The following is a 26885-nucleotide window of genomic DNA, read 5'->3' on the forward strand; positions in this document are numbered from 1 at the left end:
ACCAGTTAGAATGGCCATCATCAGAAAATCTACAAACAACAAATGCTGAAGAGGGTGTGGAGAAAAGGGAACCTTCTTGCACTGTTGGTGGGAATGTAAATTGATACAGCTGCTATGGAGAACAGTATGGAGGTTCCTTCAAAACTAAAAATAGAATTACCGTATGATCCAGCAATCCCACTACTGGGCATATACCCACAGAAAACCATAATTCAAAAAGATGCATGCACCCCAATATTATTTGCAGCACTATTTACAACAGCCAGGTCATGGAAGCAACCTAAATGCCCATCGACAGATGAATGGATACAGAAGTTGTGGTACATATATACAATGGAATATTACTCAGCCATAAAAAGGAATGAAATTGGGTCATTTGTTGAGACATGGATGGACCTAGAGACTGTCATACAGAGTGAAGTAAGTCAGAAAGTGTAAAACAAATATCATATATTAATGCATGTATGTGGAACCTAGAAAACTGGTACAGATGAACCGGTTTGCAGGGTAGAAGTTGAGATACAGATGTAGAGAACAAACGAATGGACACCAAGGGGGGAAAGCGGCGGGGGGGTGGGGATGGTGGTGTGCTGAATTGGGCGATTGTGACTGACATGTATACACTGATGTGTATAAAGCTGATGACTAATAAGAACCTGCTGTATACAAATAAAATAAAATTCAAAAATTAACAAAAAACAATTAATACTAAACTTTCTTTGGGTTATTTGTATGGAAATATGTTAATATAAATGTTTCAGACATTACATGAAATTCCTAAAAATCTTATATGTTCTTGTATAATGTTATAAGTCATAATTCTAGTTATTATTTTAAAATGTGTATCTCAGAAATAACTAAATTTCTTTGTCAAATCCATTATTATGAACTTTCATCAAATCTTTAACTGTGGTCATTTTTAAGTCTTTTGTCATTTACAGACAGTTCTGGGTGTACTCTGATGCTTTTGCAAACATTTCCTATAAAAGGGTTTCATCGTCAAGGAATTCATGGAAAAGACTCTGACAAGCACAGGTTTCTGGTAACTGACTATACTGCTGAACTGAATGAATAAGCATTTTCAGAACTCTAATGGAAAACTGATGAATTCATAAAAGTGCTAACAAAAGATCAAGATGGAAAAAAATTAATTACATGGGACTGAGTGAACTGATGAGGAAGATTATAATTTTTGTGACTTTCTGTTTGAATAAAAAATATATATCTGTTTAAAAACAACAAACCTTGATTTAACTATGTTCTAATAATACAGAAGAACAGGGTACCTATTCAGTTAAGGACAAGCACCCTGAATTACCCATTATTAAATAGTCAACTTTCAATTACCTATTGCAATTTTTAATATAAGGTCAACCTAATCCCTGGACTATATGTATTATTAAGAAATAAAAATAAATCTAACCTAAGTGAAATACACACACTTAGGATGTAAATATGCCACAACTGCTAAAAATAAGCTTACAATGTACACAAGAAAATAAACAAATGTGACTTGTGAATTATCTATTATTCTGAGTTACCTATTACACTCTTTTTCTCACTGCAAATATATATCAGTTTGTTACTGGAGACTAAAGAAGCCAACAGTAGGTTTTTTTTTTTAAACAAAAGGACCTTGCAATCAACTTGCAAAACTGTAGTTTGACTTTGCCAAATGTTAATCATGTTCTATATATTTTGCTAACAAGTCTTTAAATTAGAAATATCTTTGTTCTGATAGGTTCTAGAACCCCACAAGAAGGAGGCCACATTTTTAAGAAATGTGGTGAAGAAAATTTAAGAAATTTTCAACGGATTTTTCTCTCCAACAGAAATTGGTAAGACTTGGGAAGAAGGTAAGAAAGGATAAATGACAAGGTAGCAAAAGATGTTGTATTAATGTCTCTTTCTTTGTTAAATCATCTCTTTCACTTGTTTTTCCCTCTTAAAAAAATAATCTTCATTATTAACAGAAACAACTTCTGTGGATATTGTTTCCTTAATGCAAATTCCTTGAGGAAAGCAACCTCATAAAAATAAAAACAAGATCTTATGTTTGTGGAGTATGTAATGTGTTCACACGTGCATTGTTTAATCTAATCTCACACAGCCTTAGAAACAAACAGGATTAGCAGTCCCATACTGCACAACAATCAACATTTACTGCACACATGCACCATGCCTAAACGATAAGGATTTAGAAATAAAACAACATCCCCTGTGCTTTATGAACACACTGTCTGGCCAGAGTAAATCAGTAATAGATGTAGATGCCAATTAAATGGGAGGAAGGGCTCTGAGAAATCTCAGACTCTTGGTGGCCTGGCAGAGAGAACTGGACCTTTGTCCAAGGGCACAGAAATGGCAACTAACAAAAATGAAATCTGAGTCTGTGCCCTTTCCACTCCCCAACACCCAGTGTGTTCAATCCCATAGAGTGTAGCAATACTGCAGGACAAGGACAGGTGAGAAAGTAACACTTCAGCCCTTCTTGTCAAACACAAAGTGGCAGATTGTTAAAGAGCCAAATAAAGACAGTCAGTTGAAATCTATCAAAGCCATGGCGGTTCTCTAATTTCTTCACAGATAAATGTATCATTTTTCCTGTCAATTCATCTGAGTAGTATAGAAATAACAGGACAAGAGAATGTTAAGAAGGTAGAATAATATGAGAGGTACATTATCCACTACCATGGAAAAACAAAAAGGAACAAGGAAGAAAAACAAAATCAACTGGAAAACAATGTTTAAAATGGCAATAAATACCCATCTATCGATAATTACCTTAAATGTCAATGGACTAAATGCTCCAATCAAACGACATAGAGTGAAAGGCTGGATAATAAAACAAGAACCTACAGTATGCTGCCTACAAGGGACCCACTTTAGGGTGAAGGACACACATAGATTGAAAGTGAGGGGATGGAAAAAGATATTTCATGCATGGAACCATAAAAGACCCAGAACTGCCAAAGCAATCCTGAGGAAAAGGAACAAAGCAGGAGGCATAACCCTTCTAGACTTCAGACAATACTACAAAGCTACAGTAATCAAAACGGTGTGATACTGGTACAAAAACAGACATATGGATGAATGGAACAAAATAGAGAGCCAAGAAATAAACCCACACACCTACAGTCAATTAATCATTGACAAAGTAGGCAAGAATACAAAATGGGAAAAAGTCTCTTCAGCAAGTGGCGCTGGGAAAGTTGGATAGCTGCATGTAAATCAATGAAGTTAGAACACACCCTCACACCATGTACAAAAATAAACTCAAAATGGCTTAAAGACTTAAACATAAGACAATACACCATAAAACTCCTAGAAGAAAACATTCTCTGACATAAATCATACCAATGTTTTCTTAGGTCAGTCTCCCAAGGCAATAGGCAATAGAAAAATAAACAAATGGGACCTAATCAAACTTACAAGCTTTTGCACAGCAAAGGAAACCAGAAACAAAATGAAAAGACAATCTACAGAATGGGAGAAAATATTTGCAAATGATGCAACCAACAAGGGCTTAATTTCCAAAATATACAAACAGCTCATACAACTCATCAATAAAAAACCAAACAACCCAATCAAAAAATGGGCAGAAGACCTAAATAGACATTTCTCCAAAGAAGACATACAGATGGCCAATAGGCACATGAAAAGATGCTCAACATCACTAATTATTAGAGAAATGTAAATCAAAACTACTAGTACCACCTCACCCCGGTCAGAATGGTCATCATTAAAGTCTATAAATAACAAATGCTGGAGAGGGTGTGAAGAAAGGGGAACTCTCCTACACTGTTGGTGGGAATGTAAGTTGGTGCAGCCACCATGGAAAACAGTATGGAGGTTCCTCAAGAAACTAAAAAATAGAACTACCGTATGATCCAACAATCCCACTCCTGGGCATATATCTGGACAAAACTATAATTCAAAAAGATACATTCACCCCTATGTTCATAGCAGCACTATTCACAATAGCCAAGACATGGAAACAACCTAAATGTCTACTGACAGAGGAATGGATAAAGAAGACATGGTACATGTATACAATGGGATACTACTCAGCCATAAAAAAGAACGAAACAATGCCATTTGCAGCAACATGGATGCAGCTAGAGATTATCACACTAAGTAAGTCAGAAAGAGAAAGACAAATACCATATGGTATCACTTATATGTGGAATCTAAAATATGACCCAAATGAACCCTATCTACAAAGCAGAAACAGACTCACAGACATAGAGAACAGACTTGTGGTTGCCAAGGGGGAGCAGTGTGGGGGAGGGATGGACTGAGAGTTTTGGAGTTAGTAGATGCAAACTATTACGTATAGAATGGATGGGCAACAAGGTCCTACTATATAACACAGGGAACTATATTCAATGTACTGGGATAAACCATAATGGAAAAGAATATAAAAAAGAATGTATATATATGTATAACTGAGTCACTCTGCTGCACAGCAGAAATTAACATAACATTGTCAATCAACTATACTTCAATTAAAAAATAAACAAATAAAACAAAAACAAAAATTTTTTAAAGCTACTTCAGGCAAATGAAAAGGACAAGAAAGCAGAGGTGGAAATATTTATATCAGACAAAATAGACTTTATAACAAAGGCCATAAAGAAAGAAAGGACACTATATAATGATAAAAGGCTCAATACAAGAAGAGGATTACACTCACTAACATATATGCACCCGGGACTTCCCTGGTGGTCCAGTGGTTAAGAATCCGCCTTCCAATGCAAGGGATGCGGGTTCGATCCCTGGTCAGGGAACTAAGATACCACGTACTGCGGGTCAACTAAGCCCATGTGCTCTACAGCCTGCGCCCCACCTACTGAGCCCGCACGCCACGAGAGAGAAGCCCGCGCACTGCAACAAAGAGCCGATGCAGCCAAATAAATAAATTAATTAATTTTTAAAAACATATAGCACACAATATAGGATCACATAAAAACACAAAACAAATACTAACATAAAGGGAAGAAATTGACAGGAATATATTATTTACCACCGTGATGATTAACAGTCAGATATTTTGATGATTTCATGATCTAAAACTGATCTTTTAAAATAACTTACATGGAACACAAGTTTGAATACACACCCACACCACGCAAAAAGGGAAACTATATGTAGCTATGCTAACTTTAAGTGGCATCTGCAGGCTGATTCAAGTTTAAGGTTATATTTCAAGGCATGATACTTTGAAAGCCATGAAAGACGAAAGTTGAGAAGTTTCATATTTAATTAATCATGCTTTTTATTCCTTTCTCTTATTCAATATTTAGTATGTAAATTCTTTAAGTCCAATAAATCAAAGTACTTTCCACTCAGTGTCTTTAACTTCTGCTTGACTACCCCTTGTGACCTCACAATTAGTCTCTGGATATTAAAATGCATACACACGGTGAAGATTGTGATTTCAAAGTATTTTAGGTCAGAAGTTGCTCTACCAAATGGCAGCAGAATTAAAAACCACTCCAAAAATGATCTAGGGTAATAAAAAATTTATGCTTTAAAAATGTCTGCACCAATTAACAGAAATATTTATTAGGTGCATTGTAATTCTCAAGTGAAGTCTCAAATTCAAAGTTTGGTGAGTGGCACTACGCGGAAGGTTAATAACTGTACCATCTTTATAATAAATAATGAAACCCAGCTTCTCGCCTTATTACTACATTTTAAAATCAATAATTGCAACATATAAAATTACTATGTAACATGCTCAAGTTACTGGCATCTAAAATGTTAAACCTCTTCTTATAATTCCTAGTCTTTAATCATTTCTTCTTTTCTGATTACCTGACAAAGAAACTCATCTTAAACAGTTTGCCAAACATGCTATTCCTCACAAATAGGAGGAATATACAATTCATACAGTTCCCTACACAATTACAATTTAATGATATCCTAGAATTCCTATATTTCTAAATAACTTCCATAGTGGTTTTTATATACACAGAGTAAATTCATTTTTGAAAACCAAATTTAAAATTCACATCAATATAAAACTAATGTGAAATTATATTAATATATATCTTAAAAGACTAAGAAAAATTGGTTACCATATTTATAGTTTCTGAATGGTGGTGGCAGGCTGGTCCTCAAAGGGATATCTGTAAGAGAAAGATTATTTTTATTATAAAATATTCAAATAGACATAGTATTAAATGAATTAGCATTTTATTATACAATAGCATCTTATACATTTGAAATATACAGTATGTATGTGGGAGACATTATTATATAGTTGATGTTCATTTAGCACATGAATCTGAGAACCCCTTGGGGGGGTAAGTTAGTAGTGGAAACCAATGATCTAGAACGATCTTAATACTCTTACCAAATTTCAGACAACCTACCATGTACCAACTCTAACTCAGCAAGGAAAACAGAACAAAAACAAAGTAAAAAAAATTTTTAAACAGTGTCCCAAATAGTAGAATTAGTTTTAAATAATAATTAAACCACAACCCCTACAGAGGGCAATTAAGTAACATACATCAAAATTACATATGCATATACCTTTTGACCTAGCAATTCCACCTGGAGAATTTACCATAGAGGTATATACTTTGCACACTCTTGTGCGTGTGTGTATGAAACGACCATACATACAAAGGTACTAACCGTAGCACTGTTCGCAATGCCTGGAAAAATCCAAGTATCCTTCAATGGGGGTACTTGCTAAATAAACTATAATATGCCCAAACAATTAAACATATTTTTCAACTGTAAAAAACAAAAAAGGATGAGGAAGAAGCTCTCTACTAATATGATAAGATCTTCAAGATATGTCAAGAGTAAAGGAGGTATAAGGCAGAGCCTTATTTTTAGTAAGCCACCTTTTAAGTAAAAGGGGGTAAAAATAAGAATATATGTTTGCATTTGCTTATATTTTCATGGGAGGGAGCATGATGCACTGGTCAGATAGAGAGCAGAAGTGGCAAGGAGAGGGGTCTCCCTGGTGGCGCAGTGGTTGAGAATCTGCCTGCCAATGCAGGGGACACGGGTTTGAGCCCTGATCTGGGAAGATCCCACATGCCGCGGAGCAACTAGGCCCGTAAGCCACAATTACTGAGCCTGCGCGTCTGGAGCCTGTGCTCCGCAACAAGAGAAGCAGCGACAGTGAGAGGCCCACGCACCACGATGAAGAGTGGCTCCCGCTTGCCGCAACTAGAGAAAGCCCTCGCACAGAAATGAAGACCCAACACAGCCATAAATAAATAAATAAATAAATAAAAGAAAAAGGAAGTAGGATAGCTGAATATTAAAAAAAATAAAATAAAAGAAGTGGCAAGGAGACTTCTCACTCTATTCCTTTTTACATTTTGATCTTAAAACCACAGGAATGTGTTATCAAAGAAAACTCTAAAAAATCCCGCACATCTGAACTAGGAAAACTGTTTAAGTACATTTACCTTTTAAAGGTCTAATACATACCAACATTAAAATATAATTTATTCATTTATGTTATATGCATTTAAACTACCTACTACCAAATATTCCACATACAGGGTAAATAAGAAGTTACCAAGACAAGTCCCCACTCTTGAGAGCACATGCTCCCTGTGAATCCTGTAAAAAGCTACTGAGTTGGCCAAAAGGTTCCTTTGGTTTTTTCTGTAAGATGGCTCTAGTAGCACTTAGTTGTCTTTAACTTCATTCAAAACAATTTTGTTAGATTGTATTGTGACAGCTGTCATATCAGAGTGCATTTTTTAAAAAACGTATCAAAATTGGTGAATTTTTGTGTAACCATTTTAATACTGAAGATGGAAGAAAAAAAGCAACATTTTCAGCATATTATGCTTTACTATTTCAAGAAAGGTAAAAATGCAACTGAAACGCAAAAAAAAAGACTTGTGCGGTGTATGGAGAAGGTGCTGTGACTGATCGAACTTGTCAGAAGTGGTTTGCGGAGTTTCGTGCTGGAGATTTCTCGCTGGATGATGCTCCATGGTCGGGTAAACCAGCTGAGGTTGACAGCGATCAAATCGAGACATGAACTGAGAACAATCAATGTTATACCACACAGGAGATAGCCGACATACTCAAAACATCCAAATCAAGCGCTGAAAATCATTTGCACCAGCTTGGTTTTGTTCATTGCTTTGATGTTTGGGTTCCACATAAGTTAAGCGTAAAAAAACCTTCTTGACCGTATTTCCACATGTGACTCTCTACTTAAACGTAATGAAAATGTTCCGTTTTTAAAACAAATTGTGACGGGCGATGAAAAGTGGATACTGTACAATAATGTGGAATGGAAGAGATCTTGGCGCAAGCGAGATGAACCACCACCAACCACACCAGAGGCTGGTCTTCATCCAAAGAAGGTGATGTTGCGTATATGGTAAGATTAGAAGGGAATCCTCTATTATGAGCTTCTTCCAGGAAACCAAACGATTAATTCCAACAAGTACTGCTCCCAACTAGACCAACTGAAAGCAGCACTCGACGAAAAGCATCCATAACTAGTCAACAGAAAATGCATAATCTTCCATCAGGATAATGCAAGACTACAAGTTTCTTTGATGACCAGGCAAAAACTGTTATAGCTTGGCTGGGAAGTTCTGATTCATCCGCCGTACTCACCCAGACACTGCACCTTCAGATTTCCATTTATTTCAGTCTTTACAAAATTCACTTAATGGAAAAAATGTCAATTCCCTGGAAGACTGTAAAAGGCACCAGGAACAGTTCTTTGCTCAAAAAGATAAAAAGTTTTGGGAAGATGGAATCATGAAGTTGCCTGAAAAATGGCAGAAGGTAGTGGAACAAAATGGTGAATACGTTGTTCAATAAAGTTCTTGGTGTAACTGAAAAATGTGTCTTTTATTTTTACTTAAAAACCAAAGGCACTCTTTGGCCAACCCAGTATGTTCACAGCCAGGGCTATGGTCTCACCAGCCGACATTAGAATCACCCAGCCCGCTGTACCAGTAGATCAGACTCACAGCAGGCCAGTCCCAGGCATGTTTAAACACAAGACAAAAACCTGTTGAGATGATTCTTTGACAAACAAAATCACAGGAGGCCAACCAGATGACAGGAGTAAATGAGGCCGGGCAAACAGGAGGGGACTGTGAGGTATGAGCAAGCATCCCGTTAAAGGGGGCTGCAGCCCATACATTCTAATCTGTTGCACTAAAGTCTGGGGGATCAGGTGAATTTTTCTGACTTGAAAATACTGTAGGCCAAAGGAAACCTGTCTGAAGTCCAAATTTGCCTGCCTGACCCCCATCTGAAACGTCTGTCTTAGGCTTAGCAGAGCACAGACCCTCATTTTATCTTTTGTTTCTCACTTACTTATGAATTCTGGGCCAAAGAAGTATTGACTAAACATCGGAAAGGAGAATTAAATTTAATTTATTGCCATTTATATCCCCTGAACTAGACAGCGAAAACCCCTGAAGAAAGGGCTGAGGTACAGAACAGATAGCTCAACGAAACTATTTTCACTTACAGATGTCTACAGTCAAGACACCAAATCACTGCCTTACGTTCGGTCTAGATTTCTGAGAGGAGAGACAATGACAGAGGCGAACAGGAGCCCCTTTTCTCTTTCTCTCTTTAGATCTCAGCTCAACTGTCACCTCCACAAAGAGGCCTCCCCTGACAGCCCTACTAAAACAGGGGTCTTCTCTCACATTCTTCCCTTCATAACATTTTTTACAATTATAGTTTTCTCTGTTTACTTAGTTTGGTCTCTCTTTCCTATTAATTCATAAATTCCTGGAGATTAAGACACAGTGGCCTGTCTTCCCAAAACCTACGACAGTGCCTGGCACATTACAGGTTAATGAATACTGGTTCCAGTGAGAGCAAGTACTACAGCCTATTTTCTTCATCATGTTGCCAGTACCTAAAAGAGTGCCTGGCACATGGCAGGTGCTCAAAAATATACATGAGTGAGTATGTATCGTTTAATCCCTTTAATCGGCAGGTAAGAACCCTGAGGTCTCAGGAAGGCAGGTGGTCAGCACAAAGCATCAAGAACCAGGACTAGAATCCAGCCCTCCCAACTCCCATCTGCTGCACTAAGAAGGGTAGGATAAAGCTGGTATCTTCCGTGGTGGCAAAAGAAAAGATTAGACGTTAAACATATTATGGTGAGAAAAAGGCTTTACATATAAAAATGCTCGAAGAGGAGGAGAAAAAGAACAAACACTTCCTTATGAAAAAGGGTGTTTCCCATTTTGTACCACTACGAATAAGGCTATGAGTATTCATACGTGGACAGACATTTTCATTTCACCTACAAGTGGAATTGGCTGGATTGTAGGGTAGGTGCATGTTTAACTTGTTAAGAATTTGCCAAATCATCTTCCAAAGTGGTACCTTTTTAACATTCCCACTAGCAACATATAAGGAGTTCCAGTTCTTCCACATCCTAGCTGAAAACTAGTTTTTAATTTCTAAAATTTTTTCATTTTAGTCATGTTAGTGGGTGTGTTATGCTCTCACTATGGTTTTAATTTGCATTTCACTAAAGACCAGTGATGATGAGTATCACTGAATATGCTTATTTGTCATCCATACATTTTCTTTGATGAAGTGTGTGTTCAAATATTTTGCCCATTTTTAATTAGGTTGTATGTCTTATTACTGAGTGGTAACAGCTTGGCTTCTTTTCTAGTTATTATTATTCTAGACACAAATCACTTGTTTATATGTTTTACAAAGTCTTTCCAAGTCTATGGTTTGCCTCTTCATTTTCTTAAGTATATTTTAAAAAGCAAAACTTTTTAATTTTGATGAAGCCTAAGTTTTTTTCTTTTTTGTTTATTGTGCTGTATTAAGAAATTTTACCAAAATCAGTCCCTAAGATCTTCTCTTATGTTTTCTTTCAGAAGTTTTATGGTTTCAGCTTTCAAATTCAGGTCTTGAACAAAAATTGTTTTTGTGTATTGTAGGAGGTAAGAGTTGAGTTCATTTCTTTGCATATGGATATCCAGTTGTTCCAACACCTTTTTAGAAAGATGACCTCTTCCCCCTAAAATGCCTTGCTCAAAACCCAATTAAACATATACGTGTAGGACTATTTCTGGACTATTTTTCATTGATATATATGTCATCTATATATCAATACCACACGCACTATCTTGCCTGATATAGCATTATAGTAATAAGTCATGAAACCAGATAGTGTTAAGTCTTCCAACTTTTTGTGACTTATTTATATATTTATTTATTTATATATTATAGGTCTTTTTTATTTTCCTTATAATTTCTGAACAAGTTAGAATAACTTGTTTATAAACTTTAGGATAAGTTTGACATTACCTGAAGGAAAAAAGAAAGTCTGTTGAGATTTTCATTGGCATTGGAATCCACACGTTATTTTGAGGAGTCATGGTGTCTTAACCATATCGAGTTTTCTGATCTGTGAACACAGTCTATCTCTCCACTTACTTAGGTCTTTTAAAATTTCTCTCAGTGATGTTTTGGAGTTTCCAGTGTAAAGTTCTCACAGCTCTATCGAATATACACTAAGTATTTCATATTTTTTGATGCTATTACTGTTTTTCAGTTTCCAACTATATATTGCTAGTAACACAATTAATTTTTGTATATTGATTTATATCCTTCAACCTTGCTAAGCTCAACTTACTAGTTCCAGTACTGTTTTTATAGACTCCATAGGATTTTCTACATAGATAATCATGTCACCAGTGAATAATGACATTTTCTTTCTTTCTAATTTGGATGCCATTTATTTCTCTTTCTTGTCTTACTGAACTGGCTAGAACCTCCAATGCAGTGTTGAATAGAAGTGATTTCTAAAAAACACCATGCCTGGTTCCTTATATTAGGAGAAAAGCCCTCAGTTTTTCACCATTAAGTATGATGTAAGGTATCAGTTTCTCATAAATATCCTTAATCAGGTAGAGAAAGTTCTCTTTTATTCCTACTTTACTGAAAGTTTCTAACAGAAGTGGATGCAGCATTTTGTCTTCATCTATTGAAATAAATACATGGTTTTCCTTTCTTAATCTATAATATGATGAATTACACTGGATGATTTTTGAATGGTAAACCATCCTTGCATTTCTAAGATAAACCCCACATGGGCATAATGTATTATTCCTTTTTAAATATTGTTGGACTTGACTTGCTAAAATTTTATTAAGAATTTTTACATCTTTATGCGTGAAAGTTATTGGTTGTCAGCTTTTTTTTTTTTTCCTTCCTAATTGCTTTCTCTGATTTTGATATCAGGATAAGGATGACCTCAGAGAATGAGATAATAATAATAATTCCTTTTCTTTTATTTTCTGGAAGAGCTTCTGTAGAATTGAGATTATTTCTTCCTTAAATGTACAGTAGAATTTACCAGTGAAGCCTTCTGGGACTGGAGTTTGCTTTGTGAAAATGTATTTTAGTTACTGTTCATTTTAAAAAAACAATTATTCAGGTTGTTTGTTCCTGTTTAGTGAGATTTGGTAGTTTGGGTTGAGTCTTTCAAGGAATTTTTCCATGTACCTAGGATAACATATTTATGGCACAAAGTTGTTAAAAATGTTCCTGTATTATTCTTTCAAACTCTGTAGAGAATTGTAGAGATATAACAACTCTCACTCCTAATACTGATAACCTGTGTCTTCTCTCTCATTTTTTTCCTGATTAGGCTGGCTAGCACTTTATCAATTTTATTAATCTCAAAGATCAGCTTTGGCTGTTATTGATTTTCCCTATAGTTTTTCTATTTTCTGCTATGATCTTTTTTATTTCTTTTATTCTGCTTACTTTGGGTTTAATTTGCTTTTATTTTTCTAGTTTCTTAACATAAGGGCTGATATCACTGATTTGAGACCTCTTCTCTTTTTTACATTAGGCATTTTTAGTACCATAAATTTTCCCCAGTACTGTTTCACCAGATTCCCACAAATTTTGAAAAATTGTGTATACATTTTTATTCAGTTCAAAATAGTTTCCCTTTTCTCTACTTTTATCCATACGTTATTTAGAACTGTGTTATTCAGTTTCCAAATACCTGGGGATTTTACAGAGATATATCTGTCACTGATTTCTAACCTAATTCCACTGTGGTCAGAAAACAACAGTACAGAGGAAGACACTGGAACTCACCAAAAAAGATACCCCACCTCCAAAGACAAAGGAGAAGCCACAGTGAGACAGTAAGAGGGGCGCAATCACAATAAAATCAAATCCCATAACTGCTCGGTGGGTGACTCACAAACAGGAGAACACTTATATCACAGAAGTCCACCCACTGGAGTGAAGGTTCTGAGCCCCACGTCAGGCTTCCCAACCTGGGGGTCCAGCAACAGGAGGAGGAATTCCTAGAGAATCAGACTTTGAAGCCTAGTGGGAATTGATTGCAGGACTTCAACAGGACTGGGGGAAACAGAGACTCCACTCTTGGAGGGCACACACAAAGTAGTGTGTGCATCGGGACCCAGGGGAAAGAGCAGTGACCCCATAGGAGACTGAACCAGACCTACCTGCTAGTGTTGGACGGTCCCCTGCAGAGGCAGGGGGTGGCTTTGCCACACCGTGAGGACAAGGACAGTGGCAGCAGAAGTTCTGGGAAGTATTCCTTGGTGTGAGCCCTGGCAGAGTCTGCCATTAGCCCCACAAAACAGCCCGAGTAGGCTCCAGTGTTGGGTCACCTCAGGCCAAACAACCAACAGGGAGGGGACCCAGCCCCACCCATCAGCAGACAAGCGGATTAAAGTTTTACTGAGCTCTGCCCACCAGAGCAACAGCCAGCTCTACCCACCACCAGTCCCTCCCATCAGGAAACTTGCACAACCCTCTTAGATAGCCTCATCCACCAGAGAGCAGACAGCAGAAGCAAGAAGAACTACAATCCTGCAGCCAGTGGAACAAAAATCACATTCACAGAAAGAGAGACAAGATGAAAAGGCAGGGTGCTATGTACCAGATGAAGGAACAAGATAAAATCCCAGAAAAACAATTAAATGAACTGGAGATAGGCAACCTTCCAGAAAAAGAATTCAGAATAATGATAGTGAAGATGATCCAGGACCTCGGAAAAAGAATGGAAGCAAAGATCGAGAAGATGCAGGAAATGTTTAACAAACATCTACAAGAATTAAAGAACAAACGGATGAACAATACAATAACTGAAATGAAAAATACACTAGAAGGAATCAATAGCAGAATAACTGAGGCACACAAGAATGGATAAGTAACCTGGAAGTCAGAATGGTGGAACTCACGGCTGTGGAACAGAATAAAGAAAGAAGAATGAAAAGAAATGAAGACAGCCTAAGAGACTTCAGGGACAACATTAAGGGAAACAACATTCGCATTATAGGGGTCCCGGAAGGAAAAGAGAGAGAGAAAGGACCAGAGAAAATATTTCAAGAGGTTAAAGTCGAAAACTTCCCTAACATGGGAAAGGAAATAGCTACCCAAGTCCAGGAAGCGCAGAGAGTCCCATACAGGATAAACCCAAGGAGAAACATGCCGAGACACGTAGTAATCAAACTGGCAAAAATTAAAGACAAAGAAAAGTTATTGAAAGCAGCAAGGGAAAAACGACAAATAACATACAAGGGAACTCCCATAAGGTTAACAGCTGATTTCTCAGCAGAAACTCTACAAGTCAGAAGGGAGTGGCATGATATACTTAAAGTGATGAAAGGGAAGAACCTACAACCAACATTACTCTACCCGGCAAGGATCTCATTCAGATTTGATGGAGACATCAAAAGCTTTACAGACAAGCAAAAGCTAAGAGAATTCAGCACCACCAAACCAGCTCTACGCAAATGCTAAAGGAATTTCTCTAAGTGGGAAACACAACATAAGAAAAAGACCTACAAAAACAACCCAAAACAATTAAGAAAATGGTCATAGGAACATACATATCGATAATTACCTTAAACGTGAATGGATTAAATGCTCCAACCAACAGACACAAGCTTGCTGAATGGATACAAAAACAAGACCCATATATATGCTGTCTACAAGAGACCCACTTCAGACCTACGAACACATACGGACTGAATGTGAGGGGATGGAAAGAGATATACCATGCAAATGGAAATCAAAAGAAAGCTGGAGTAGGAATACTCATATCAGATAAAATAGACTTTAAAATAAAGAAAGTTAAAAGAGACAAGGAAGGACACTACATAATGATCAAGGAATCAATCCAAGAAGAAGATATAACTATTATAAATAAATATGCATCCAACATAGGAGCACCTCAATACATAACGCAACTGCTAAGAGCTATAAAAGAGGAAATCGACAGTAACACAATAATAGTGGGTGACTTTTACACCTCACTTACACCAATGGACAGATCATCCAAAATGAAAATAAATAAGGAAACACAAGCATTAAATGACACAACAGACCAGATAGATTTAATTGATATTTATAGGACATTCCATCCAAAAACAGCAGATTACACTTTTTTCTCAAGTGCACACAAAACATGCTCCAGGATAGATCCCATCTTGGGTCACAAATCAAGCCTCAGTAAATTTAAGAAAACTGAAATCATACCAAGCATCTTTTCTGACCACAATGCTATGAGATTAGAAATCAATTACAGGGGGAAAAAAAACCGTAAAAAACACAAACACATGGAGGCTAAACAATATGTTACTAAATAACCAAGGGATCACTGAAGAAATCAAAGAGGAAATCAAAAAATACCTAGAGGCAAATGACAATGAAAACACAACGATCCAAAACCTATGGGATGCAGCAAAAGCAGTCTTAAGAGGGAAGTTTATAGCTATACAAGCCTACCTCAAGAAACAAGAAAAATCTCAAATAAAAAATCTAACCTTACACCTAAAGGAACTAGAGGAAGAAGAAGAAACAAAACCCAAAGTTAGCAGATGGAAAGAAATCATAAAGATCAGAGCAGAAATAGATGCAATAGAAACAAAGAAAACAACAGCAAAGATCAATAAAACTAAACGCTGGTTCTTTGAGAAGATAAACAAAATTAACAAACCATTAGCCAGACTCATGAAGGACTCAAATCAATAAAATTAGAAATGAAAATGGAGAAGTTACAACAGACACCACAGAAATACAAAGCATCCTAAGAGACCTCTACAAGCAACTCTATGCCAATAAAATGGACAACCTGGAAGAAATGCACAAATTCTTAGAAAGGTATAACCTTCCAAGACTGAACCAGGACGAAACAGAAAATATGAACAGACCAATCACAAGTAATGAAATTGAAACTGTGATTAAAAATCTTCCAATAAACAAAAGTCCAGGACCAGATGGCTTCACAGGTGAGTTCTATCAAACATTTAGAGAAGAGCTAACACCCATCCTTCTCAAACTCTTCCAAAAAATTGCAGAGGAAGGAACACTCCCAAACTCATTCTATGAGGCCACCATCACCCTGATACCAAAACCAGACAAAGATACTACAAATAAGAAAATTACAGACAAATATCACTGATGAATATAGATGCAAAAATCCTCAACAAAATACGAGCAAACAGAATCCAACAGCACATTAAAAGGATCATACACCATGATCAAGTGGGATTTATCCCAGGGATGCAAGGATTCTTCGGTATACGCAAATCAATCAATGTGATACACCATATTAACAAATTGAGGAAAGAAAAACCATATGATCATCACAATAGATGCAGAAAAAGCTTTTGACAAAATTCAACACCCATTTATGACAAAAACTCTCCAGAAAGTGGGCATAAAGGGAACCTACCTCAACATAATAAAGGCCATATATGACAAACCTACAGCAAACATCATTCTCAATGGTGAAAAACTGAAAGCATTTCCTCTAAGATTGGGAACGAGACAAGGATGTCCATTCTCACCACTATTATTCAACATAGTTTTGGAAGTCCTAGCCACGGCAATCAGAGAAGAAAAAGAAATAAAAGGAATACAAATTGGAAAAGAAGAAGTAAAACTGTCACTGTTTGCAGATGACATGATACTATACACAGAGAATCGTAAATATGCCACCAGAAAACTACTAGAGCTAATCAATGAATTGGGTAAAGTTGTGGGATACAAAATAAATGCACAGAAATCTCTTCCATTCCTATACACTAATGATGAAAAATCTGAAAGAGAAATTAAGGAAACACTCCCATTTACCACTGCCACAAAAAGAATAAAATACCTAGGAATAAACCTACCTAGGGAGACAAAAGACCTGTACACAGAAAACTATGATACTGATGAAAGAAATTAAAGATGATACCAACAGATAAAGAGATATACCATGTTCTTGGATTGGAAGAATCAATATTGTGAAAATGACTATACTACCCAAAGCAATCTACAGGTTCAATGTAATCCCTATCAAATTACCAATGGCATTTTTTTAAATCTTAAAATTTGTATGGAGACACAAAAGGCCTCGAATAGCCAAAGCTATCTTGAGAAAAAAAAATGGAGCTGGAGGAATCAGGCTCCCTGACTTCAGGGTATACTACACAGTAATCAAGACAGTACGGTACTGGCACAAAAACAGAAATATAGATCAATGGAACAAGATAGAAAGCCCAGAGATAAGCCCACGCACCTACGGTCAATTAATCTATGACAAAGGAGGCAAGCATATACAATGGAGAAAAGACAGTCTCTTCAATAAGTGGTGCTGGAAAACTGGAAAGTTACATGTAAAAGAATGAAATTAGAACACTCCCTAACACCATACACAAAAATAAACTCAAAATGCATTAGAGACCTACATGTAAGACCAGACACTATAAAACTCTTAGAGGAAGAACACTCTTGACATAACGCACAGCAAGACCTTTTTTGATCCACCTCCTAGAGTAATGGAAATAAAAATAAACAAATGGGACCTAATGAAATTTCAAAGCTTTTGCACAGCAAAGGAAACCATAAACAAGGCGAAAAGACAACCCTCAGAATGGGAGAAAATATTTGCAAACGAATCAACGGACAAAGGATTAATCTCCAAGATATATAAACAGTTCATGCAGCTCAATATTAAAAAAACCAAACACCCCAATCCAAAAATGGGCAGAAGACCTAAATAGACATTTCTCCAAAGAAGACATACAGATGGCCAAGAAGCACATGAAAAGCTGCTCAACATCACTAATTATTAGAGAAATGCAAATCAAAACTACAATGAGGTACCACCTCACACCAGTTAGAATGGACATCATCAGAAAATCTACAAACAACAAATGCTGGAGAGGGTGTGGAGAATAGGGAACCCTCTTGCACTGTTGGTGGGAATGTAAATTGATACGGCCACTATGGAGAACAGTATGGAGGTTCCTTCAAAACTAAAAATAGAATTATCATATGATCCAGCAATCCCACTACTGGGCATATACCCATTGAAAACCATAACTCAAAAAGACGCATGCACCCCAATGTTCATTGCAGCACTATTTAAAATAGCCAGGTCATGGAAGCAACCTAAATGCGCATCAACAGACAAATGGATAAAGAAGATGTGGTACATATATACAATGGAATATTACTCATCCATAAAAAGGAACAAAATTGAGTCGTTTGTTGAGATGTGGATGGATCTAGAGACTGTCATACAGAGTGAAGTAAGTCAGAAAGAGAAAAACAAATATCATATCTTAACGCATATATGTGGAACCTAGTAAATGGTACAGATGAACCGGTTTGCAGGGCAGAAATTGAGACAGATATGTAAGAGAACAAACATATGGACACCAAGGGGGGAATGTGGCAGGATGGGGTGGTAAAAAAAAAAAAAAAAGAATTCTTTTTTTACACTTCAAAAAGTTAAACATAGTCCAGAATAGGAAAATCTACAGAGACAGAGAGTAAATTAGTGGTTGCCAGAGGCTAGGGGAAGGGGAGAAGGGGAATGACTGCTAGTGGGTACAGGGTTTCTTTTTGGCATGATGAAAATGTTCTGGAATTAGACAGTGGTAATGATCGCACAACTTTGTGAATGTACTATAAACCCCTAAATTGTACACTTTAAACATGTGAATTTTATCATATGTGAATTACATCTCAATAAACCCATTATTTAAAAAAAAGTTACATCAGAAGCATGCATATTAAAACATAAACCCAGAAAAAAGAAAACATTGCATGACTCAAATCCTTTCAAATTTATCAAGATTTGTTTTTATGGGTCAGAATATGATCTCTTGGTAAATGCTCTCTGAGCACTTGAAAGGAATGTATATTCTGCTATTGTTGGATAGAATGTTTTTAAACTATCAATTTAGGTTGATAGTATTCAAGTTTTCTATATCCTTACTAATTTTCTACTTGTTCCATCAATTACTGAGAGAGGGGTGCTGAAATATCTCACAATAATTGCAGCTTCACCTAATTTTCCTTGTAGTTCTACTAGTTTTGACTTCATGTATTTTGAGGCTCTGTTGTTAGGTGCATAAACATTTAGGATCATTATGTTCTCTTGACTAATTAATGCCTTATCATAATAAATTGAGAGCCTTTATCCCTGTAATATTCTTTATTCTGAAATTAACAGTCACTCCAGCTTTCTTTAGATTAGTATTAGCATAGTATAACTTTACCTTTAACTGATCTTTATCTTTATATACAAGAAAATACATTTTTTGCAAGCAACTTGTAATTGAGACTTCCTGTTATATGTCTGCATTTTAGTTGGGGTGTTTAAACCACTTACAATTAATGTGATTATTGATATAGCTGGGTTTAAACCTACCATTTTGCTATTTGTTTTTTATTTGTCCATCTATTCTTTAATTCCTCTTCCACTTTCCTTTATTTTTTCAATATAAAGCATTTTAAAGTATTTGACTATAGACACATAAAACTATTTAAATGATGACAAATTTAACCCCAAAAACAGTGTTCAAAACTTCTGCACCTTCTGAAAGACAAGGCATCCATGGTCTCTTGGGTAGGGGTAAGCAGGAGGACCAGACACCAGATCTTAGATGCTCTGTCCTAGGACTGACATCTATTACTTTCTCCTCCAGCATATTGGTCAGGAGTTCTATCTAAATGAGCCCATGGACAGCTGGTGAGCAATCATTACAAAATGTGATGTTGTAGGTACCAAGTAGAAACACAAAAGAAGTTGTTAGTTTAGCAGGCGAAACTGAGTCTGGAGCACAGGAGAGAGACCAAGGAGAAATCAGTTAGGAGGGGAGAGAAAGACAGTGTGACTGGGAGAGGAAGAGAATGTCCTTTGCCTAGTGACTGGGAGAGGAAGAGAATGCCCTTTGCCTAAGTCCAAAACCCAACTACCTCCCGAAATTTCATTTGGGAGACATGGCTTAACAGTAGCAATCAGGATAAAAAAACAAAACCTAAGGATTTAAGAGATCATAGACACAATATGAAGCAACCAAGAATAATTTTAAATTAAGATGCATGAACTGAATTACCTTTTTAAGAAAAGGCAGATGATAGGCACTTGGGTTGTGCTTCCATGTCTAGGCTTTTGTAAACAATGCTGCAATGAGCACTGAGGTGCACGTATCTTTCTGAATTAGCGTTTTCATCTACTTTGGATACATGCTCAGGAGTGGAACTGCTGGATCATATGGTTGTTCTAGTTTTAGTTTTTTGAGGAATCTCCAAACTGTTTCCATGACAGATTAGAAAAGAACAGAACTATCATCTCCCTTTCCTTTTTTCTTTCTTTTTTTTTTTTTTTTGAAGTATAGTTGATTTGCAATATTAGTTTCAGGTGTACAACATAGTGATTCAATATTTTTACAGATTATACTCCATTTAAAGTTATTATAAAATAATGCCTATATGTCTCTGTGCTGTATAATATATGCCTGTTGCTTCTTTTACCTTCTTTTAAATTGACTATTTGACAGTTTTTTATGATTCTACTCTATCCCCCTTTTGTTGGCTTATTAGCTGTAATTCTTTAATTCGTGTGTGTGTGTGTGTGTGTGTGTGTGTTTGCTTTAAGGTTTTTAGTAAATATCTTTAACTTATCAGTCTACCTCCAAGAGATACTGTAACACTTCACATATAGTAAAAGAATCTTATATCCGCATGTTTCCATTTCTCCCTTGTTGGCCTTTGTGCTATTGCTACCATATATTTTCCATAAACCCCACAGCAGATTATTGTTTTTCTTTAAATAGTCAAATATCTTTTTAAAAATATTTTTAAAATAAGGAAAAAAAGCATTTTCTCTTTACCTTCATTTACGAATTTTTAGTACTACTTCTTTGTGTGCATCCAGATTTCCATCTGGTATTATTTTCCTTCGGTTGGAAGAAGATCCTTTAGCATTTCTTATAGTTCAATCTCCTGGTGCTAGACTCTTTCTGCTTTTGTATGTCTGACAAGGCTTCATTTCTGAAAAACAGGAACAGAATCCTAGGTTGACTTTTTTTCCTTCAATACTTTAAAGATGATGCGCCACTGTTTCCTGGCATGCATTGATTCTGATGAGAAGGCTGTTGTTGTTTTCATCTTTATTCCTTTTATGTAATGTGTCCTTTTTACTCTGGCTGTTTTTAATGTTTTACCTTTATTACCAGATGTAAGCAATTTGATCATGCTATGCCATGGTATAGCTTTCTTCATGTTTCTTCTCCTTGGGATCTGTTGAACTACTTGGATATGTAGGCTTATAGCTTTCACCACACTTGTAAAATTTCAATCATTATTTCTTTAAATAGGTCTTCCCTCCCCTGTCCCAGCTCCTCTCCTCATGGCCTCCAATTACATGTATATTTGGCTACTGGAAGTTACCCCATACCCCCCTACTGCTCTATTTATTTTTCTCTCAGTCTTTTACCTCTTTGTGCTTTATTTTAGATAGTTTTTGTTGCTATGTTTTCAAGTTTCCTTATCTTTCCTTCTGCCCATCTGATCTACATGTTAACCCTAATCAGTGCATATACATCTCAGACATGGTATTTTTCATCTGCAGTTCAATCTGGACAATCTGGGACTTTTCTTCTTTTTTTTTTTTTTTTTCATATCTTCCATCTGTCACATGCGCAATCTTTCCTCTACTTTCTTGAACATTTGCAATATAGTCATAATAACTGTTTTAATTGTCATTGTCTGCTAATTCTACCATCCACAGCATTTCTGGTTTGGTTTCAAATGATTGATTTCTCTCCTAATTATGATTTATATTTTCTTGCTTCTTTGCATGATTGGTAAGTTCTGATTTGATGCAGGACATTGTGGGTTTTATCTTGTTGAATACTGGATATATTTGTATTCCTATAAGCATACTGAGCTTTGTTCTGGAACACAGTGAAATTACTTGGAAACATCCTTTTGAGTCTTACTTTTGAGCTTTGTTAGGTAAGAGATGATCAGAATTTAGCCAAGGGTTAATTTTGCCCTACTACTGCAGCAATACCTTTCTAGATACTCCACCCAATACCCTATTAATTACAAGGTTTTCCATCCTGACTGGTGTAACTACAAACTGTTCCCAGCCCTGCATGAGCTCTGAGTATTTTGCCTTCTGCTACCATCAGGCGGTTCTCTACCTGGCCTCCTTACACACACATGCTGATCGTATTCAACTGAAGATTCAGGCTCTGCAAATCTTTAGAGCTCTCACTTTGTACAGCTCGTTCCATTCCAGTACTCTGCCCTGTGAACTCTGTCCAGACTCCACTCCAGGATGCCAGCTGTGACTCATAAACTCATAGAATTCTCCAGCCTCTGCCTGGATTCCCCCACCCTGCTCTGTGGCCTACATGCTCTCTCCCACAGTAAGATGGCACAATCATAGGGGCCACCTTGTTTGTTTCTGCTATCCCATCTTGTGCTATATGATGTCCAATATCTGAACATCACTGTTTGATGTATTTTGCACAGTTTTTCAGTTGTTTCAATTCAAAGAAAAAGTTCAGTCCCTGTTACTCCACCTTGGCTGAAAGCAAAAGGCTGTAACATATCTATTATATTCTGAAAATGATTTCCTACTTTGTACTAAGTTTTTCTTTCACTTTATGTTTTCCCACCTTTGAACTTATTAACTTTGGAATCTAATGAACTTTTACAGAAGAGTTCAGGATTGCAAAATTCTGCAAAAACCCACTTAGTATTTCATTATTGGAAAGTTCAGTAGAAGGCAACCAGTAATTTTACTCATTCATTCAGGTCCCCATAAAAGGCATCCACAGAAAAATTAATTATGAGAAAAATAAGGCAACATAATAAATATACTGCTGGCAATTAGGATGCCACAAAGGAGTCTGAGATGTTAAAACACATGTTTCAATATAGAAATCAACAAAGTCTGGAAAATTATTAAAGTACCAATGGACAACAAAATAATTCTTTACCTCATAGTAAAGGCTCTAAAAATAGAAGTGGTATAATTTGTAATTTTTTCTTAGATGCTGGATCTACATTTAAAGATTTTTAGGAAAGCACAAAGACCTAAGGGAAAAAAAGAAACTGACTAATTCAATGACTAATCTGTACAGGCAAGAATACCAAAGACCTAACATTAATCAGAACACTGTGCCAACATTCTACCCTGATGAAGGGTTCTATCAGGTATTAGAGTAAGACTTCAAAGTTAAGCTATATCAAGATGCTTTTTACTTTAATCATGAAATAATCTAAACATTAAAAAGTATGGAGAATAGAACAAAAGTTCATTTAACCCATCAACCAAATTTAACAAATGTTAACATATTGTCATAACTACTTCAGATCTTTACTATTTTTTTGTTAAATAAAACATTATGGATACAGTGGAACCCTTTTCTATGTCCTTCTGTAGTCCCATTAACCTCCTTCCCAGAGGTAAGCACTAACTATCCTTAAGTTAGCATACCTTCGTCATTATATTTTCATTCTGTTGTCATAGCCACAAAAGATAGAGTATTATTTTGTGTTTCAAATTTATAGAGTTAAGTATTTAAACTAAAGAATCTACAGTACATTTTCTACTACAAACAAGAGACCATCACCTCAACACTGTATTGAAGGAATGGCCCCTTTGTGGTAAGGTGATAATGTGCTACGAATTTGCTACTACAAAATTATCCTGTTCCTTTCTAAATAGGAGGGGCACCAAGGGAGTGCTTCTTTACAGAAGAATGCCAGATAATAAATGCAGAAGTAGTCACAGAGTTAGAAAAAAATCCCAGTTTCTGCAACCACCAGTGATTCAGGTAAGGATCATCAATAGACACTAAAACTATCGGAAACAACACATGCATATCGTCTCAATGTTTATCGCTCCACACACTACTTATTAGTTAGAAAGATACCTTTACAACAGAGAAATCTGGTAGGCAGCACCTTAACCAAATGACCTAAATACGTATCACCAGAACTTCCAGGTCGGTGAACACACGGAGATACCAGGGAGAATGGCGCACTCCGAGAGGGCATGGAAGCTCTGCACCCTTTCTCCATGCTTTGTCCTATGCATATTTTCTACCTGGCCGTTCCTGAGTTTTATCCTTTTGTAATAAACTGGTGATCCAGTTTGTTAAATAAATAAATAAATAAATACCGCCAATAGTGGGGCAAAGCAATACCAAGTGCTTCCCGATGAGATGCAACTAGGAGGAATCACCAACATCAGGGATCAGCAAACTATTTCTGTAAAGACCAGTAATAAATATTTTAGTTTTTTGTGAGCCATACAGTCTGTCACAACTGTGTAAGTGCCACTGAAACACAAAAGCAGTACATATAATATGTAGACAAATGGGTGTGGCTGTGTTTCAATAAACTTTGTTCATAAAAACAGGTGGCAGGTCAGATTGACCCCACAGGTTGTGGTTTGTAGATCTGCAAGCTACATGGTAATCCTGCCAAAAATGTTTAACCTGAATCTAATCATAAGAAAACAATCAGACAAATCCATGTTGTGGGGCATTCTATAAAACACAGACCTGGATTTTCCTTTAAAACAAATCAATGCGATGACAGATAAATGAAGGTGGGGGCTGCTCCAGATGAAGGGGATTAAGAAGATGTGACTCGCCATGAAAAGACTCCGAAGAGCCTTAAATGCATGTTCCTAAGGGAAAGAAGCCAGTCTGAAAAGGCTACATACTGTATGATTCCAAGTACATGATATCCTGGAAAAAGCGAAACTAGAGACCGTAAAAAGATCAGTGGATGCCAGGGGCTTGAAGAGAGGATGAATGGGTGAAGCCTGGAGGATTTTTAGGGCACTTAAACTATTCTGTATGATAATTCATTTGTCAAAACCCATAGAACTTAACAGCACAAAGAGTGAACCTTAATGTATGCAAAGCAAAAAACAAAAAAACATTTAGGAGGACAGGGGATCCCAGGAAAGAATGCAGAGGGTGACAAGAGAATACAGCTATACTGCAAATAGATGAAATAATCTTACTGAAGAGGGTGAAAAAATGGCGCTGACCTAAATAACTTTGTCAATGAATAGACTTTTGTAAGATTAAGGCAAAAGGAACTGCACAAAAGCACTGTACTCTAGTTAATATCACGTTGTTTCCCACAGAGTACCAATTAACCACTCTGATACAGCTATACCTGTATACTGGAATTAAACAAGTAAGTAAAGGAATGGCAGATGTTAGGAGTCAGGTTCCTCACTGTTGGATTGGGGATGTACAGATAAGCAAGGGGAGAAGGCCGGAATGATCCACGTGATAATGGATTAGAGTTGGAAACATCAGTAAGAATTCATGTTTAACATACAGATTCAGATGGTAAACATGAAAATATTTACACCTATGCATAAGTATACAGGTTCATATATTTCTTTGCTCTGTCAGTTAAGAGAGCCTAGAAGAAATGAAACCCCAGTAATAAAGAGTATACCTAGCACTCAGATCTTGGCTTCTAATACCATTCTCCAGTAAAACAACCAGGGCTCCTAGAGAAATGGCTGATTCTAGGACTGGCTCAGGATATACAAAATTAGCCTGGAACATCTTAAAGTACCAGAACTACACACAGATGGCATATGTCAAAGGGGCACAGAAGCCAACTGAAAGAGTTTCCAATGACCAGATCTAGAATAATTTGAGTAACAAAATAAATAAAATCTCCCATGCAAAAGAATTCCAAGTAAATTAACTCCCCACTCCTCAACTGTGTACTGTGCATAGTGACTTCCTTCCAAAGGGTACATTATGAGCAGGGAGACAACAGAGCAACCTTACAGTGGGGAAACCTACATTACTTCAGCCAAGCGATCAAGGTCAACATCAACAGTCATAAATCATGTAGAAAGTAGGTGCCCTGGATATGATGTGATAAAAGTGACACTTTATCTTTGTGATTTTCCTCTCAAAAACCCATAACCCCAGTCTAATCATGAGAAAAGCATCAGGAACATTCCAACAGAGAGGCATGTTATGATAGGCCTGACCAGTACTCCCCAAAACTGTCAAAGTCATCAAACTGGGAAAATCTGAGAAATTGTCACAGTTCACAGAGCCTAGGGAGACATGACAACTAAATGTAATGTGGTATCCTGGATGGGATCCTGGAGCAGAAAATGGACCTCAGTAAAAACTAAGGAAACCTGAATAAACTATGGACTGTAATTAATAATGCATCAATATGGGTTCATTAATTGCAACAAATGCAGCATATTAATGTAAGATGTTAATAATAGGGGAAACTGTGGAGGGGAGAATTAGATATAAACAAATATACAAAAATTAAAAAGATAAAGAAAATCTTTCTAACTATGCTAGTAGTCACCCAATAGAATAGACTGCTCTACAAAGTAACACATGACCAGGAGTAACAGGGTATGAAGAATGAGCTCTGAATTGGAAGGTTGGATAAAATCCCCACAGCTTTCCTCTGTTTAACAGATGAAATAATTTTACATTCAGAATCAAGATCTAAAGTATTACAAAGTATTAAAGTGCTTCCAAATCAATGAATAATTAAAATGTCAAATTATCTAGATA

The 26885-nt window shown here is 36.5% G+C and overlaps 1 protein-coding gene across 3 annotated transcripts in view; it reads right to left on the minus strand.

Moving 5' to 3' along the window:
• The window catches only part of C7H2orf76 (chromosome 7 C2orf76 homolog), an 86156-nt gene that overhangs the window by 21080 nt on the left and 38191 nt on the right, over positions 1–26885 (minus strand). For all 3 annotated transcript variants that reach the window (XM_060015733.2, XM_060015729.1, XM_060015730.1), the window contains exon 4: positions 6084–6134. In XM_060015733.2, coding sequence (XP_059871716.1) covers positions 6084–6134 — 51 coding nt within the window. The remainder of the gene's footprint in view (positions 1–6083; positions 6135–26885) is intronic.

The sequence above is a fragment of the Delphinus delphis genome, chromosome 7 (assembly GCF_949987515.2).
Source record: "Delphinus delphis chromosome 7, mDelDel1.2, whole genome shotgun sequence".
NCBI classification, from domain to species: domain Eukaryota; kingdom Metazoa; phylum Chordata; class Mammalia; order Artiodactyla; family Delphinidae; genus Delphinus; species Delphinus delphis.